Here is an 18,873-nt window from a genome sequence, read left to right as displayed (position 1 = left end):
AACGCATCCATTTAGATTAATTTTCTTATTTCATTCTTAGATTAATCTACATACATTCTAGCTTAACTTTGCATTCATATAGATCAAATCCTTCATTCTAGTTGGTCTAGTTACTGAACTCTAGATTCTAAGAGCCCATATTAAAACCTTGTCTAGTTAGAAGGCAACAGATTGCCTTGTGTAGACATTCAAGATTACTAATCTCATGTTCATTCTTGGATGTACCTAACAAAAAATGGTCATGTTGAAGTGTGTGGTTAATTTAGAGGCTCATACTTAACATGTATACAACTATTAGATAGTATGTTAAAAAACAATAACCTTAATTCAACCTAGATTTTAAAGAAGGGCCAAAAATACAAGTTAGGAGTTAGTTTGAGACAATGATTCCTTTTCCCTTTCTAGCATGTTGAGAATGCCCACTAATATTTATATTATACCCTTCTCTTTCCTTCCTCATGTGTCCTCTATTTCCTTCCCTCTTTGAAGTATCGATGGACTCCTTAACTAAATGTATATTATTAATTACTTTAGTTAGGATGAAAATTTGGGTATTTGCAAGACCACATCATACCTCATGATTCTTTGTTCCATGAAGTATTGATAAAACCAATAGTGGTGATTGGAACTTTTAATGTGGAGTAAGATCCAAATGAGGAAATTGAAGTTACATGCAAAAACCTTCTCTCTAAGTAGCCCCTTTCTTCAGTTATAATACCTTTTCAGCTTATTTTTCCCTCTACATAATCCTATCATAATGCCTTAGTTTGGAAATTAAGAGGTCATCATACATGTTTAGAACTCTATCTAGGTCAATGAAAAAATTCTAATGAAAATTAGTTTTTAAATGTGCTTAACCACATCCCTATCCTGCTTGAAATACATTTCCAAAGACAAAGATGTGGAAAAAATATCACAATTAGCCATTTAAAAAATTCATTATAGATCATATTACAAGTTCATGAGGGAATTTGACAATATCTTTCAAATTATTCCCTATCATCACATCTATAATTTCTATTTGCCTATTTTTGCATGATAATTTCACTATAGTGTCCATCCTAGTTTGTATTCTAACATAACTAGAGGAATAACTAGATAAAATACAAGAAATTTTGCCAAAGATTTTTGTAAGATACATGATATTCTCTATGAGTCACCTTTATAACCCTTAGTATAAACTTCAATAAATATGGTGGTCCATCTCATAATTATTTGATATCACTAATTAATAATGCCTAGAGATGGTGGTGACATAAATCTGTCAAAGGACTAAATATTCTCAATTCCAACAAATTTTGATAAATTTGTTGAAAATGCATGATTACCTAATGAGAAGAACATGTTGATATGAAGTATTTTCACTTGTATTTGTAATGAAATTAGGATAGTCTCCAAGATGGGTATGTCATTGTCTAGCGAGCAAACCATAGAAGAAAGGTGATAGTTCACAATCCAAGATCTTTTTTTTGATCATTCCCATTACATATGGCAATTCTTTATTATATTTAGACTTCAAAATTAAAGGTTTTTATCAGTACTCCATAATCTGAATTAAAAAATTCCTTCTTCTACCAATGGGAAATATAATTGGCATTCAAATATTTGTGATGAGTTATTTTAAAAAATTATCTTTAAATAAATATAAACAAAATTAATTGTTTGAGAGAGAGAGAGAGAGAGAGAGAGAGAGAGAGAGAGAGAGAGAGAGAGAGAGAGAGAGAGAGACTTTATGTAGATGTGTATATATGTAATAAAATTTTATAATTATCTTTAGATGTGGCTATCAGATTGAAGTGTCTCAAAGTCTATTTTTGAAAATGCATTTATGATTATATGTATCTATTAGTGAATATGCATTAATAAACCCATAGAGACTAATCCTTCTAAAGGGACCTAGCAAGAATTCCAATGTTTCTAAGTATCTATTTATCCATGTTGTTATCTTGACATCAAAGAATCTCTAGATTTCCTTTGTAATCCCTATCTTACATAATGGTATTTACATCCATTTTATTATTGGCAAGATCGTCAGCACTAAAATTTCCCTCTCTATTAATATGGTTTATTTTTTAATTCTTGAAATATTGAGCCAAGTATAGAGTTCTTGAAAGTACTGCATATAGCCTCTAGTTTGGCATATAACCCTTTCTTAAAGAATTTAACACAATTATAGAATCTCCCTCAATAGGTAATTTCTCTATCTTCTTCTCTTTACACATCAACAAACCATACACAAGAGTCATCAGCCTTAACATATTATAAGTTTCAATACCTATTGACCTTGTACTATTTTCTACTTATATCCCCTCCGAATTATGAAGACAACATCCCATTCCTTCTTAGCTTTGATTACCATGTGAAGCTCTACCAAATTTGAGCTTAGATCATCCTTTCTTAGGTAGTTTTCATTTGCATTCCACCCTTTTTATTCTCTACAACTTGAAATCCTATATAAGGATGAATCTTTAATCCAATCCATGTACCCCTTATCTTCTCATCCTAGTAAATCATTTAGGTTTCCACTTTTGGAGTGCTGATGATTCTACTATTTATAATCCCAATGGTGGAAGTTTCAATTTTATTTGTAAGTTTTTTCCATACCATCCTTATATCCATCAATATGTGTCTAGTTTGATCCTTCCATAACTCCCAAGTGACACTACCTAGTGCTACGATCCATAGGATTCTATACAAACATTCATTATTTCTAAAATGCTAGGCTTAAAACATACTTAAGATGGAGCTTGACACCACTAAGTTCATCCAAGTTTGTTGTGTAATCACATCCAGCATTGGTGAGATAATTTGGAAATCAATAGTATATGGTCTAAAATTATCTCTTCCTCTTTACATAGAAAACATCTACTTGTTCCCTCATATCTCATTTTTCTAAATTTTTCAATTGTTAGAAATCTAGTTTGCAATGCTAGCCATGAGAAAATTCTTATATTGAGTGAACTCTTTTTCAACATAATTCCAAAGAGAGTTCTTTCTTTGGCCTTAGTTGTTTACCTACTAGGTATTTATAGCCATCCTTAGTATTGTAGTTTCTAATGTTTTAGTCCTAAACCAATGAGTCTTCACCTAGATAGAAGGTAACATTCCTAGTATGAAGGATTCTAATGAGCTCTTCTTTCTCTTTATTTGGGATATTAATATTAGCAATATCCCCAATCACTACTTCAATATACTATTTGACATGTTTTCCCACCTTGCTTCCAAGAGGGTTTTGGAGTTTTCAAAATTAGATAATTTTTCAATGAGCATATACCCTCCCTATGAGATTGACCAAAATAATAGTATTTGAGTATGTTGTAGATAATGATAATTATGATTAATATATTGATTGATTAATAATATGATGATTAAATTTATAAAACTTATTGTATGTTTGCTTAGGTAATGAGTTAGGGGAACATTAAATTTATTTTATATAAGGGGCTCTATTATGATCCAATTAAAATTATTGTATAATGTTTATGCTTTAATTAACAATCCATTTAAAAAGAGTTCTAGGAGCTACTCGTGCATATCTTTGCATGCATGTTCGTCAGTTTTGGGGTTGAGGAGTTCTCTACCTGATTTTTCAGAGATTTTGATTTGTATTTTTGGGAGGCATGTTATTAGATTTTTTATTTTTTATTTTTTTTGAGGAGGGATTGGGGGGGCGCATTTTTTAAATCGGTTTTCCTGTCCACTGGATTGAGAGTATAGACCTTTGTGCTACAATTTGGAGGTGAAAATTAATGTTACAAGATCTGGATTTTTTGCATTTTGTATATTGGACTGTATTTATTGTGATTCCATTTCCTTAGTGTTACTATCTACGTAGTAAGTTATAGGCATTTCTCTCGAATGTTTCTGGCCATGTCTTTTGACAACAATTTTATACTGAATTTGTTCTTTATATTCACAATTCTGGCATGAAGCTGTTTGTTTATATGTATGTGAGAATGTTGGGTAATGGGGCTTTCTCTTAATCTTCTGGTTGAGTTACTCTGATTATGGAATCCTTTCAGATCGTTGTTTGTGAGTGTGCCTTGTATTGATCTCATGCTTGCATGAATGCTACTTTTCTTAGTGTCGTAAGTCTTGGAATTGTATAGGTCACTTATCATTATCTTGGCGTAAATGCTTCAAATGCAATGCAATTTAGATTCGAAACAATGAAATGATAGTGTTTCCTTCCCTAGTGCTTAGGAGGTTACAGACTTGGTGCTCTTCCTACTAAACATTTTATATCTCTATATTGGCGCATTCTGTCTGCACTAATCTTCGTGGAAAAGACTGCTATTATGATGCATCTTAAGAAGTTTTTGTTTTGCTTCTTGATTGCTTATGATTTTCGAGAGGTATTGTTCTTTGGTTGTGTTCACTAATCCCGTTTCATGTATTGGAGTGTGGACATTGTGGGCTATTTGGCAGGTTCATTAGCCACGCTTCCATTCCTTTTTGTCTTTTGTTTGGATTCTTTCTATGTGTATCGGTCTAGTCTTAGATATTTTTAGGTCGTGTGCACAACCCCTCCTTTATGAATCTACTACAATGTTCATGTGCGGTAGCTACATCAATGGTTTCAATTGTTTCTCTTTGCTCATAAATCGATTGCTAAAGTGGATTTTGATATGAGTTGTGATGTAGTAGTTAGTATGGTTTTAAAATGTAGCTAATTAAGTTATATGGATTGAAAATCTATATAGAGTCAATGGGCCTTTAGTCTATTGGTGAAGTTGAATGGTTCACAAAGAGCCCACCATGGATCAAGTCTTGCTGAGTGCAAGGCTCCAACATCATAAGGGATGAGGTTGGGATCCTGCCCCAAGTGATTTTGATGATGTGGACGCCCCTCAATCCTTGGTTCTAAGCCAAAGAGGTTTTAGGCATAAGTGGGCCCATATCGGGTCCCTAAAAAGTCTATGTGGTGGCCTTCACTAGTTGGTAGCTCATAGGTTTCCTACCTCATTGGGTACCTCATAGGTCTAAACCCTCCATCAAAAAAAAAAAATTTATATAGTGAGAATTCTATGTAGAAGACTTATTCACTTACTATTTTATATACTAGAAAATTTCTATATAGAAAATTCTATGTAGATACCAAAGATAACATATTCATTTGTATGTCTAATTTTTAAAATTATAGTAGTTTTATTTTGCAACATTTATATTTGTAATTGATATTTATATTTTGTAATGTAAATGTCTATCAAATTTAAACTAAAGATAAATTGTAGATTATATATATATATATATATATATATATATATATTGAAATAATTTTATATTGTTGTTTTTATTAAGGAAAAGCAAATTTTGGAGGGACTATAAAACCCTTTGCAACGAAAGGTTATCAACAATGAAGAAACATAAACTAGACTTAGGAGAAAACCATTAACAAAGGACATTAAAACCAACACAAAATAGGGTCACACACCTAAACCAACCTACAAGGTTTCTTTAAGGATTTCATTAGTTTTTAGATTTTTGTCAATCAATTTACCATGCATATCCATTACCTCATGGATGATTGGGATTAGTCATTAACAATACTTGCTTGGCTTCAAGTCCTAACCCTTGTAGAATAGAGAATTATTTTTAGCTTGACCAATTTCACAAGAAATACCACCCATGTCCTCATTTGTAGCATCACTACCTTGGACCATGAATATTCCAATTTTTGGAGAACCACGTGCTTTGAAGATTGGAGATTTCTTGTTGAGCACCATAAGGCCCACTAAATTTCTCTACACCAAAAATCTATTCACAAATTCCATTGCCTTAACCTTTGTTTCACTTTACAAATGGTTTATTCTAGTATTTTAATTGTCTCATTATGATTCACATTCATACACTTAACATTCATGGTTAATATCTAAAATATAGCTACCATATTGTTGGAACTATTCTTGTCCAACTCCTTATTTCCAACATTTTGGAATTTTTTCATCTTAGAGAATAAGAAATCCACACTATCCTTGACTAAGTTATATGTTAGGAAAATGCATCTCAAGCTTGCCTTTACTATAGTTACTATTTCTAGTAAAAAACTATATAATTCAAGCACAAATGTTTCCTCTTATTTTTTAAAGACTTAGATTGGCTAGATAAGTATATATGAGTAAATTTTCATTGCAATTGCACCTTGTCCAATTTTTAAATTATTAATTTTACTTTTATTTTTTTATAAATTTTCAAAGCATCTTTTTTAACTCATTTTTAAAGGCTTTAGAGAATCCAAAATGACCTAAAATATGGATATATAGTGTAGAAATTTTTTAGGTGATAAAGCAAGCTAAAAGAAAAATATGCTTCAAATAGTTGATATATATCTAATACCCAATTGAAAGTTATAGTGCTAAAATGTGGTTTTCTTAAAATAGGATTTATATTAAAAAATATGTTGACAATATACACGAGTTATAAAAAATGAAGTTAAAAATGTTTGTTTATATATTGACATGTCATACAAAACCCTTGATTAGAGATAAGATAATTTTTTTGAAATAAAAGCAGCCAAAACAAGGGTGCTGGTCCATGACAAACTAGTTGGATGACTACTAGTAGATAATCGTCAAAACAAAACTAACCCCTAATGCTTTATAAAAAAAAATAGAAGTTTATACTATAATTATTACAATAACTACAGGCTTTAAATAAAATGCCTGTTAACAAGCAACATAAGTTTATACTAAAATTATAAAGATATCTACAAACTCTAAACAAAATGCCTATTAACCGACTAAAGTCACTTAACAAAAACAAAGGTGTGACAGCCTTCAAACCTAAAAAGTTTGTAAACTAGTGGATTAATAGCATGCAAAAAAAGAAAGGGGCAGAGCCCTTAAGATTTCTTGTCCTCCTTCTTCCCCAGGAGGACATTCACCCAATCTTCTGCCAGGAAGTCAAAAAGCAACTTGGAGTCCTCCCTGGGTAGGTCCCCTTCGGAATCCTTCAACAAGCATAGAGTGGTAGCCACTACATGAGTGACTTTAATCATAAACTTGGTTAATAGTCCCATTGTTTCCTCTAGTACCTAAATTCTCTCCCACAACTCATTAACAACCTTATCCAAAACACCTAGATGTTCGTCCCTGCCAGCCTGCATATCCTACACAATAAGGGGGTTAGTGGTCTTTTTAGGACCTACCTTAATAGGGGAGAATATCGTAATGGGGGAAGGCATATTGTCCACCATTTTGGGGAATTGATCTTTTGTTAGGTCCACACACTTGGGCACAATTGTCGCTGAGACATGCAAGATGTCCTTATTCTCCTTGCCATTACCTGAGATTGACCTGAAGGAATCAAAAATCTCTTCTTCAACCTCCTCTATACCTCCCTTTCCAAAGTTAATTGTTTTCTCATTCATTCTTCTTTTGTGGGTACTCGAATCCTCGGAATCTGATTCCTCCTCCTATGAGGTTCCCTCCCTTAACTTCCTCTTAGCCTGAGACTTAGCTAGCTTTCCTGACCTCCTCCCTCCCCTATTCTCCTCATCCTTTGACTCCATTTACTTACCTTTTTATTTTTCCCCCCTAGGGGAGGGATTAATTGGGGACCCACTAGGAGAGGGCTAAGGGGTGGGGGTTCTAGGACCAATAATCCTAAGGGGGACCATTTGGGGCCTGGGGTTTGGGTGAACAGGAATATCAACTTCCACAATCCTAGGGGGGACCAGGGCAAGGTGAAATCGGTATAGCCTAAAAATAAGACCCTAGTGTAGAATAGTAAAATTAACCCCCTTCTCATTTTATCTTTCACATCAACAAGAGAATCTTCAAGAGCATGTAGTAGGAAGAAGGGAATTGAAAGAAAATCATGGTGTCTAAAATGATTAAGAAGAGGAAAATGGTAGTAGTATTAAACTCCATACCTTCCTTCTAGGGTAAGATATTTCATCAAAATCAGACAAACCTCGTTCCATAGGTCAGGCAACCTTTCCCTCATGAAACACCCTCTGTGCCAAACCAGTTCCTTACCATCCTTGAAGAAACATTGTAGACTAGTTTTATCAATCACCCATGTCACCTTTTGCCATTTGCTTCCCCTCATCATCATGCCCATCATCATAGCAATCACCTTCTCTGAAACATGGAATGGGATACCATTAATTGTCACCTTGCGATTTTCCATGAGTTAACAAACTACATAGAACAAATATCGTTGTGACCATTGAGAGTCTCCATGAATGGGAAAAAACTGCCCTCTCTTAGAATGTACCTAACCAAGGGCCTCCTCATAGTATCATCAATCATAACCGGTTCAATGTGCAACAAATCACCTCCCATCGCTGTAATTTTTTTCTCTCCTCTCTATTCAAAACCTAGTCCCTAATAAATACTTCACTCTTAGAAAGATAAACCCTTAAACAGAGATTATAATTACATTTAATAGTAATAATGGAACTTACCAAATTGATGAGAAAGATCACGAGTTGCCCACCATGATCTTTCCCCCAATCATTTTCATCATTCCCAACATGCCACAAATTTATAAAATATAAATCTTTTTTTTGCACGGCATATGATGATCCATAAAGGAAAATGAATAAAAAATCTCCCATTTCAAACTTCCAATTTTTGGGCCATGAGTTATAATTATTGCCCATACTCAAGCCTTTTCTCCTTACCACATAAGAATCAAGTACATTTTGACCCTACCAGCTCAACAACATTATACAAAATAACCAACTAGGATTCATCATTGTTTATTTCCTTATTAACTAACACCCTCACCAAATTAGGTAAAGCATTCAAATTCCTCCAACCTCTTAGCCCTTCCAGCTTTAAGCTAGCCACCACCATACCATCAACTGTGCTATTTCCCTCCCAAAAAATGTGATTCAAATCAAATCTATTGAGGGTGGATAATAGGTACTTGATATCATTAATAATACTTTTGATGGCCCATCCCTCCTGCATATTGCCTTTAACCATCTCAGTAATGACTTTAGAATCACCTTCAACTTGCACATCCTACCATCCCACACTCAAGACAAACTTTAAACCCCAGTATAGAGTAATCACTTCTAAAACATTATTTGAAACTTTCCCTAATGGACTAGCATAAGCCAACAACATCCTTCCCTTATAGTCTCTGACAATCCCTCCCCCCATTGATCCCTCCTTGGTGGCACCATTGAAATTAAGTTTGACCCAGTTACTAGGTGGGGATTTCCATCAAGTTCTCTTTCTAGCCATAAGATTAGAGTTTCCAATCTCCACAATCCCATCCATCAACGACTAGAACTTCAAAATTCTTATCTCCAAGGTAGAAGGGGGGAACACTAGTTTTCTCCAATTGCAGCATCTAATGTTATCAACTATCAATTTGGAGACCATATCAACCACGACCTTCACCTCACTCTCCTCATTTCTGAACACCTGATTATTTTTCTCCTTCCAAATACCCCAATACACCTAGGGGAGAATAATCTTCCACAATTTGATAAGCAGGGGGTGGGTGAAGGGCCCCTACCAGTTCACTAAGTGCCCTAGAAGCAAAGATGTAGTGTAGGAATAGGTGGTTGATGCTCTCTTCCCCCCTCATACACATACAACATCTGTTAGGTAATTGGAGCCACCTCTTCCTCACATTGTCAATAGTGAGAATTTTCCCATGGATAGTGATCCACCAAAAAATGTTTCTTTTCAGGACTAAATGGTTAAACCAAACATTTCCCTAGCCATTAGGTTCAAGAGATTTATCAAACATTAGCCTATAGGAAAATTTAACTGAGAATTCCCTAGCTGAGGTGGCCCTCCAAATGAACTTATTAGTCCTATCTCTTCATAGGATCCTGTACTCTTCCAACAAAGATTTCAGTTGATCAGTCAGGGCCCTTCCTATCAATTCATTCCATTGCAAGCTCATCTTCTTCCATTTTCTTCTCAGGCCAATATGATTTGCAACCATTCTACCCCCCATGTCTTGGATTTTATATTGAAGAGATCCAAACTTTTTTCTTGAAAAAGGTTTATCTATAAGCCATGGATCCTCCCAGAAATTGATCTAGTTACCATTCCCCACAAGCCACCTTATAGCCTCCCTCAAAAGGCTTCTATTTCTCATGATGTTACCCCAGATATTAGAGCCCACAGGAAGGTCATTTCTCCAAGTACAGTGAGAGAAATTAAGATTACCAAGGTACTTAGCTCTCATTATATTACACTAATTAGAATCTCCCTTCATCAGATTCTACCCCATCTTTGTGAGAAGCAAATTGTTCAAATCAGTCATCTTCCTCACTCCCAATCCTCCCCTATACTTAGATTTATAGACTATAGCCCAACTGACCAAGTTTAATCTTATCTTCTTGCTTCCCCGAAACCAAAGGAAGTTACATTGAATTTTTTCTAATTTATTAGCCATACATTGATTAATTGTGAGTATGGATAGGAAGTACACTAGTAATCCTTGGAGAGAGGAGATCAGAAGTTGTAGTTTACCTGCATTGCTCAGAGTTGTGCCTTTCCATCCAATCAACTTCTTCTCCATCCTTTCCAAAATGCTATTCTAGAAGTTAACACTAATCTCTTTCACAGTTAAAGGAAGATCCAAATAAGTATCTTGTAACTCAAAAATATTACAAGCAAGAATATTAACAATCCTTTGTTGAAGGTCTGGAGGGGTATTAAAGAAGAACACTTTACTTTTGTCAAAATTGATATTTTGTCCCACATTCATAGCATATATCTCCAACACCAGCTTCCAAGCTCTGGCTTCACCCACCGAGGACTCCCCACTAAGGAAGGTGTCATCCACAAATTGTTGGATCACTTTAGGAGGTAAAGTGGATGCAGTTTAATCCCTTTGATTATCCCCCCCTCCCACTTCCTTGTGAACACTCTCCCCAGAACTTCAGCCAACATAATGAACAAGTAGGGATAGATAGGGTCACCCTACCTAAGTCCTCTCTGCCCCAAAAGTTTCCCCATGATGACCCATTAACCATCACACAATAGTTAACATTTTCCACCATTAATTTTACTATTCTAATAACCCTCTGACTTAGGCCAATCCTCTCCATAACTTTATACATAAAGGTCCAATTAACCCTATCGTAAGCTTTAGAGATGTCTAGTTTCAAGGCCATATTGGGATTACCACTTTTCTCGATAGAGTGCAAAACTTCAGGCATCGTTATTGTAGCATCTAGGATTTGTCCTTCTAGGACAAACCCATCCTAGGTTTTCTAAATAAACTTATGTAGCAACAACTTCAACCTATTCACCAAAATTTTAGAGAAAATCTTGTAGGTGGTGTTACAAAGGCTAATTAGTCTAAAATTAGAGAGAACTTCTGGGTCTTTCACCTTGGGAATTAGAGAAATGAAAGTTTTATTGAGCTATTTGAGGAGCTTCACAGTCCTAAAGAAGTCATGGGTTGCCCGAAGGAGATCAAACTTGATTATCTCCCAAAAGTGTTGAAAGAACACTGGTGGGAAACCATCAAGGCCCGGGGATTTATAAGCTTTCATGGAAAACACCACTCTGTGGACTTCCTCCATAGTCACCATCTAAACAAGCTCTTCATTCTCTTCTGCCAAGATCACCGAGGGCATAGTCTCAATTAGCCACTGCTGATCCTATAAGATAAATGTTATTCCATAAGTGATGTTTAGACCATGGTTTTGTAATACCATTTTATCATTCATTCTATTTTATCTCTTATATATTACACACATGAAATCGACTATGTAGTATTCTATTAACTATTGAATTTCCTACAAATCTCTAGTTGGTGATACTCTAGAGAGAAGGATTTTGTTGAAGTATTTGGTAATTTTTATTGATTTCTAAATAACATATTGGGTAACTTTGAGAATTTGAGCTTAGTCATCTAAAAGGGTTTCCCCATGTAAACCATTGTGTTTTGGTATGCATGTTAATTTTATTTCTATTAAATTTATGAAACTATTATGAAGATATGATAAAGATTTTACATTTTCTCTCTCCTCAAGATTAGTGTAGGAAGTTGTTTGGGTACTTAACTTCCTTATAAATTAATCTTCTAGATGCAAGCCAATTTTCCAACTTGGCTTGATCACTAATAGAGTTTTTAAGAAACAATACCACATTCACTAGCTCATCCTTAAGAGTATCATTGGCATCAACAAGTAGCCTCCAGAAATATATCAATATGGAAATCACCCTCAAACTTCTCACAAACCACATTGTTTGATAGCAACTTAGTAGCCTAAGCATCCTCCTCTAAACTTATTGTCAATACTTCACTTCTAGGATCTTATGTGTTAGGTTGGCCACAATTCCTTTGGCCCATTGCCGCCTCTAAATTCTTATGAATTGTTTTCAATTTCTTCCCATTTTGAGGCTTAGAATAATCTCCAACTTCAAAGGGGAGCTCTTTTTCACCATCAACCCTGAGTGGGATATAGTATAGGAAGTAGTGGACATACTCTGTGACATCTTCTTGGAAATACAAATTGGGGAGGACACAATCTTCTCCGTCTCTACTAGTTATATAGCCATTAAACTAAGAGCACTTAGAATTTTTCTCACTAGTGTATTATTATTTTATAATAAAGGTATTTTTATTTTATCATTATCTTTTTACTTTATTATTATATTATTATCTCAGTATAATAATCAAAGGCCTATTACAATTAAGGTTTTATACAAATTTTCAATCTCATACTACCATTGTAAAATATTTTTGCACATAGTTAAAAATATAATTATTTTACAATAACTATTTATAAATTATAACATTTATTCATATTTTTTAGAGACTATTTTACCATCTTATTAAAAGCATGGAACATACTCCACATTTTCTTGAAAATGCAAACTATGAAGGACATAGTCTTTATCATCTCTACTAATTTGCTAGCTATTAGATAAGAAGGCTTTAAAAAATTCTTATTAATATATTACCATTTTTTTATTATAATATATTTTTTTAAAGTATTATTATATTATTATTATCTTCTCAACATAATACAACAATCAAAGGTATATTAGAGGCAAGAGCCTACATACACGGATAAATTATGAGTCTTTAACTGATAAAACAATAATTAACCACAACAAATAATGATAATTAACCATAGCTTTAGCCTATTGCCGACCAAAAAAATTAAAGATTTATTACAATTAAGTAAAGATATGAACTTTGTATTTTTATTTAGACAAATTTTTAATGAAAGATATTTGCCCCTACAAACAGATTATATATTTTGTTATCTTATGTATCAATTTACACACCACCTGTATTCTATTAGAACCATGTCAGCATGATAATTTATTCCTGAAAACGTAACCACTGCGCTATCTATTCACGGACTAAGCCAACATGCAACGCGTAAGACCGAGAGTGGTCGAGCAGAATGTGATATCCTAATAAACTAATCAACTAAATTTGCTTTGAAGATGAAAATTGTTTTTCCTTTCTCGAAAAGGGAACAAAAGGCATCCTTTTCAAATTGCTGTTCAAACCAAAGATTATGAAATCAATATCTGTACGGCCTCAAAATACGGGTCATGTGCAGAACCGCCAAACATAAGCCCACCATAGAAATTAGACAAGAATAAAGATGCAACGTCCGCTCCAAGCATCCTTGAAAGTTTGTATCTAGATTGATTTTCTTCCACGAAATGTGCATGCCCATTTTTATTCTTTTTTCTATATTTGTCATTTCATAAATACTTCGGCCTTGAAATCCACATAAAAGCTTCGGAATGTTTTGTCATTTTGTTCACCTTGCAAGTCAAATATCTGCTAATATTTTGAAGTAATGTTAAGGTTATCATTTACGTCCTAGATGTCATCCATGTGATTTACCCGTAATAATAGCAACGCCATAACGTGCAATTTACCGTTTTGTCAACAGATTCCCCGTTTCCTGCAGATTTTACGACGGCTTAATTTCTATATAAGATGGGGGAAATATATTACTTTGTCATATAACTCATTCAAAGGTCTTTGTTCATTCAAAATGGGCGACGGTCAAGCTTTACAGCAACTGCTTATTTTTCTTGCTTTTTCTTTCTACTTAGTAATGGCGAAACCATTTGTAACTTCTGCAAATATGAGTGTGGAGGCTGAAAATGGTGCTAAATATCACGTTGAGAAGCCAGAGCGTGTCGTTCAAATGGTTGAAAGGTAAGCATATCGACTTTGAAATACTTTTGAAAATGAAACATTTTAGAGCATTTATGAAAGGTCGTAAACGAAAGTGAAATTTCACGTCTTTATGTAAGTTCGGACTATAACGTGAGAAATAAGTCAGACATCTTGGGAAACTTATTGAACGTGCTTCCATTTAGTCTTACGCTGTGGCTCTGTTATTTCTTTACTTCATTCTCTATAACATTTTTCTTGGATCTAATGAATACAAAAGATCAAATTTACATCCCCCATATTGTCATAAAATTGGATAGTTTATGTATTAATTATTATAATAGAGATAGATTCAGTGTAAGAAAAAAGCTGTCAAAAAGTATTTTGAGTTTATGAAATTAGTTAATAAAACAACGAAGTTTGAGTCTTGTTCTGTTCGCTGTTTTTTTCTTAATGAATTAGCCAGTTCAACCAATGAAATAAAGTTCCCCTTTGTTTATCTATTCTGATATGCGCAGTTCGTGGCAGTGCTTTTCAACTATATTATAACAATTTGAGCTGTTTTTGTTGATTTCTTTCATAGTTATAGATAATTGGGATCCTAACAAGAGCTTCCTTGCAGGACTCTGAACAGTTCGAAAAGGCAGCTGAGCTATCTGTCGTGTGGAACGGGGAACCCAATTGATGACTGTTGGCGGTGTGATCCCAACTGGGTTAATAACAGAAAGAGGCTTGCTGACTGTGCCATTGGATTTGGCAAACATGCCATTGGAGGTAAAAATGGTAGATTTTATGTGGTCACAGATTCCAATGATTATGACCCAGTTACTCCCCGGCCCGGCACTCTGCGCCACGCTGTCATTCAAACCGAGCCTCTCTGGATCATTTTCCAAAGAGACATGGTCATCCAGCTGAAGGAAGAGCTTATCATGAACAGTTATAAGACTATTGATGGTAGAGGAGCCAACGTTCATATAGCGAATGGAGCTTGCATTACAATACAATACGTGAACAATATCATCATTCATGGAGTTCATATTCATGACTGTAAACCTACGGGAAATACAAATGTTAGGAGCTCCCCAACCCATTATGGTTACAGAACCAGAAGTGATGGAGATGGGGTTTCCATCTTTGGATCAAGCGCAATTTGGGTGGATCACTGTTCATTGTCAAATTGTGCAGATGGACTGATCGATGCAATCATGGGTTCCACTGCAATCACAATTTCAAACAACTTTTTCACTCACCATGACAAGGTGCTCACTTGTTGATTTCAAAAGTCATACAATCAATTTTTTTAATAACTCACAATTTGCAAATAACTGTTTCAATGGATCTTTAATTCAGGTAATGCTCCTAGGACACAGCGATGAGTATACCCAAGACGTCAAAATGCAAGTGACAGTTGCATTCAACCACTTCGGAGAAGGACTCGTTCAGCGCATGCCCAGGTTTGAGAAACAATAACAATATTATTAAATTATTTTTCTTTCCCAACGCCCACTATCCCACTTGTGAATGTTTATTTTTATATTCCCTATCTAGACCTTAAGATAATATATGTTGTGTGGCAGATGCCGACATGGGTATTTTCACGTGGTGAACAATGATTACACCCACTGGGAAATGTACGCCATCGGTGGGAGTGCAAACCCAACCATTAACAGCCAGGGCAACAGATTCCTTGCCCCCAACAGTGCATTTGACAAGGAGGTGAAATAGCTGTACAAATAATGTCTCTTGGTATCTTTTGTATACGATGAATGCAGGATAATGATGGTGATGGGTCATGGGCAGGTGACGAAGCATGAAGATGCACCAGAAGCCACTTGGAAGAACTGGAATTGGAGATCTGAGGGAGATCTTATGTTAAACGGGGCATTCTTTACAGCATCAGGGGCCGGAGCGTCTTCAAGCTATGCAAAAGCTTCCAGTATGGCGGCAAGGCCATCATCTATTGTGGGCTCCGTCACTGCAGCTTCAGGTGTTCTTCCCTGCAAGAAAGGTTCCCGCTGTTAGACCAAAAGACATGCATTATTAGACAAAATGTTAGGCATCCTACGATTCTCTAACTTGAAGGCACGGAATGATGTATCTTTCCTTCTCCAGATGATATTATCGTGTATAATTAATGTTTATCAGTTGATTTTATTTGGTCTGTTTAGAATCTTCGGCGTTCTAGTAAATTGGAATGTATCAAAATCTTGGTTGCCGCTTAAAACAAGTTATTTGCACGGATCGCAGCGCTTCTCAAAAGTGAGGGGTGTACAAGGCCTTATAGTAATTGATTTTCTATGTATTTGTGTGCACCGCGCATTCTTCTACACGACGATGGTAAATATCTTTCACTTCCACGGGATTAGAGTGAACTTCTGAGTTTGATTTTTCCTTTAATATTATTTAATATAAAAGTAATGTTAGGAGAGTGGGACGTAAATCGGATAATGTCGTGCCATAACATCTTTTATAAACTTGCAATTGAGAAGGGTTTGTGTTTGTATGTAATAAAATTATTTTTTAAATATAATTTAGTGAGAATAAATTAAATTAAACTTAATTATTAATTTAAATAAAATTTAATTTAAATTTATAATATATGTGAAAATATTTATATTTAATTTATCATATATGAATAAAATTATCATCTATAAAATATTTTTAAAAATCTGTACATTAAAAATATATTATGAAAAAATAGAACAAATAAAAATAAGACAAAAAATAAACTAAAATGATTATAAAAAGTAAAAACTTAAAAAATTAAAAATTAAATTAATTTTTAGAATAAACTAAAAAGATTTTATAAACTAAATCAATATTAAAAAAAATTAAAATCAAAATTGAATTTCCTGAACAAAAATATAGATTAATTTGATGGAAAAAAAAATTGCAAGAAGCCGGTGACAACAAAAATAAAAGGTTATTTTTGGGCACAAAATTCTCACCTAAAGTCTATCGGTTTAATAAATTAAATTGGGTATAAAGCTTTGAAGAGAAAAGTAGGATTTAATTAGTTTAGAGGTTATTTCATGCCAATAAATTAAATGCTATCATATTGTTTTAATTAATTCAAACTAAATTAAATTGTTGAAGTGGATTAGATCTTATTACACTAAGCAAGATTGTAAGCATAATTGTATTATAAATTAAAATTTGATTTGATAGTGATGAGGAGAATAAGATCTATATGCTATAAAGAAGTCCTATATTTTTTTGTATATAATGGTCCAAACTTGTATATTATGAATTTATTTTGCATATATGGAAAATCATATAATAGAAAAGTCAGTTTATAATGTTTTTATTCCATGTGAATTCAAATAAAAATATTAACAACAAATGATGATCTTTATCACTCTTTTTTTTCTAATCAATGTAGTGATATTTCAAGGTACTATGTCATATGTAATGGTTTAGACATCCCCACACATAATCAAGCATGAATCAAATTCAATACCTCCTTTTCTATTAAATATAGAAGAATAGAGTCATGTTGGTGGATTTTGAAACAATTTTAAGTGCACAAGTAAAAGATAGATAGAATGTAAGAAAATTATTTCTTTATAAGAGACCATAAGGTCGAATATAATGATAAAAAAACTTAGCAAACAATAACTTTAGTGGGAGATCCTAACAACAATCTTATTGGAGAATATTATAGGTGAAAACATTGTTAGATTTCTTTTACAACAAACTATGAAGCTTTGTGCTTCTCCAAAAGGAATCCTTGACATGTACTTGATCTTGCACAATGATCCCTAGAAACTTGAAAATGGCAGTGTCATGAAGTGTAGTGTAGTATGATGTATGCACATGCTAAGATGATAATGTAACAAAACATGATATCTAAGATAGTGTTGAAGCTAATAATTTTAATAGTCAGCATACACTAAGAGATATAAATAGTAACCATTAGACAAAGTACTTTTTTGAGTTGATTGTGGACAAATAAATTTAAAAACACACTTCTCTCTCTCTCTCTCTCTCTCTCTCTCTCTCTCTCTCTCTCTCTCTCTCTCTCTCTCTCTCTCTCTCTCTCTCTCTCTCTCTCTCAAAATACATGTCCTCCTCTTTACTCAATATTACACACCCACTCATAACTAAAACTAATACTTTGATAAAATATTTAAACAAATCTATGAATACATAAGTATTTAATACAAAAGTCAAAATTCTAAGATTAGCTATCATTTTAACCCTAACCCTAAGACTAACTCTAATTACATCATTGACCTTAGTTGTTACCCTAACTATAACATTAATCATAACCCTAACTCTAACCTTAATCGTAATAGTAGCACTAAGTGTCATACTAAGTATAGCTATAACACTAATCCTTACCATTATATAATTATAGATTAAAATTCAAATAATATCCCAACCTTACCTTTGAACTTAATATAAACCTTAATCGTAACCCTACTAATAGTTTATTAACTATAACCATAGTAAAATCCACAATAGTAACCCTTACTCTCATATATTTAAAAATTAAAAAATATTAAATGTATGAACTATGTTATTTTGGAATAATTTAGAATAACCCAGTTAAAGGATTTACAAATGATTGTTAGGTTAACCTTAATCCAAAGGATTTACCCTAGACTAAGAAAATTATTAGATAGTAATAGTAAGACTTTGATTTGATAAAAACTTACAACTTCATTTGCAGATTACAAATCATTGTTCAGTCCTCCATTCTGCTTGGCCTTCATGCATTATAGCTTTGATAGCTTGTTAACCCTTCAAGCATTCATATCCTTAAGCCTTCTTGCTTAACATGCCATT

General features: G+C 33.7%; 1 protein-coding gene across 1 annotated transcript; it reads left to right on the top strand.

Moving 5' to 3' along the window:
* The first annotated feature begins 13,909 nt into the window (after nt 1-13,909).
* LOC149569292 (putative pectate lyase 5) lies at nt 13,910-16,252 on the top strand. The gene is made up of 5 exons (XM_089822017.1): nt 13,910-14,124; nt 14,705-15,341; nt 15,433-15,536; nt 15,660-15,798; nt 15,883-16,252. Exons 1-5 carry the CDS (start codon nt 13,958-13,960, stop codon nt 16,102-16,104), a joined length of 1,269 nt encoding a protein of 422 aa, XP_089678143.1. The 5' UTR covers nt 13,910-13,957; the 3' UTR covers nt 16,105-16,252.
* Nucleotides 16,253-18,873: the final 2,621 nt, after the last annotated feature.

Source organism: Cupressus sempervirens, chromosome 3 (genome assembly GCF_028749045.1).
Source record: "Cupressus sempervirens isolate cs-2001-9-10 chromosome 3, ASM2874904v1, whole genome shotgun sequence".
Taxonomy (NCBI): domain Eukaryota; kingdom Viridiplantae; phylum Streptophyta; class Pinopsida; order Cupressales; family Cupressaceae; genus Cupressus; species Cupressus sempervirens.
The sequence above is the reverse complement of the archived record's forward strand: the minus strand, read 5'-3'. Positions and strand labels throughout refer to the sequence as shown.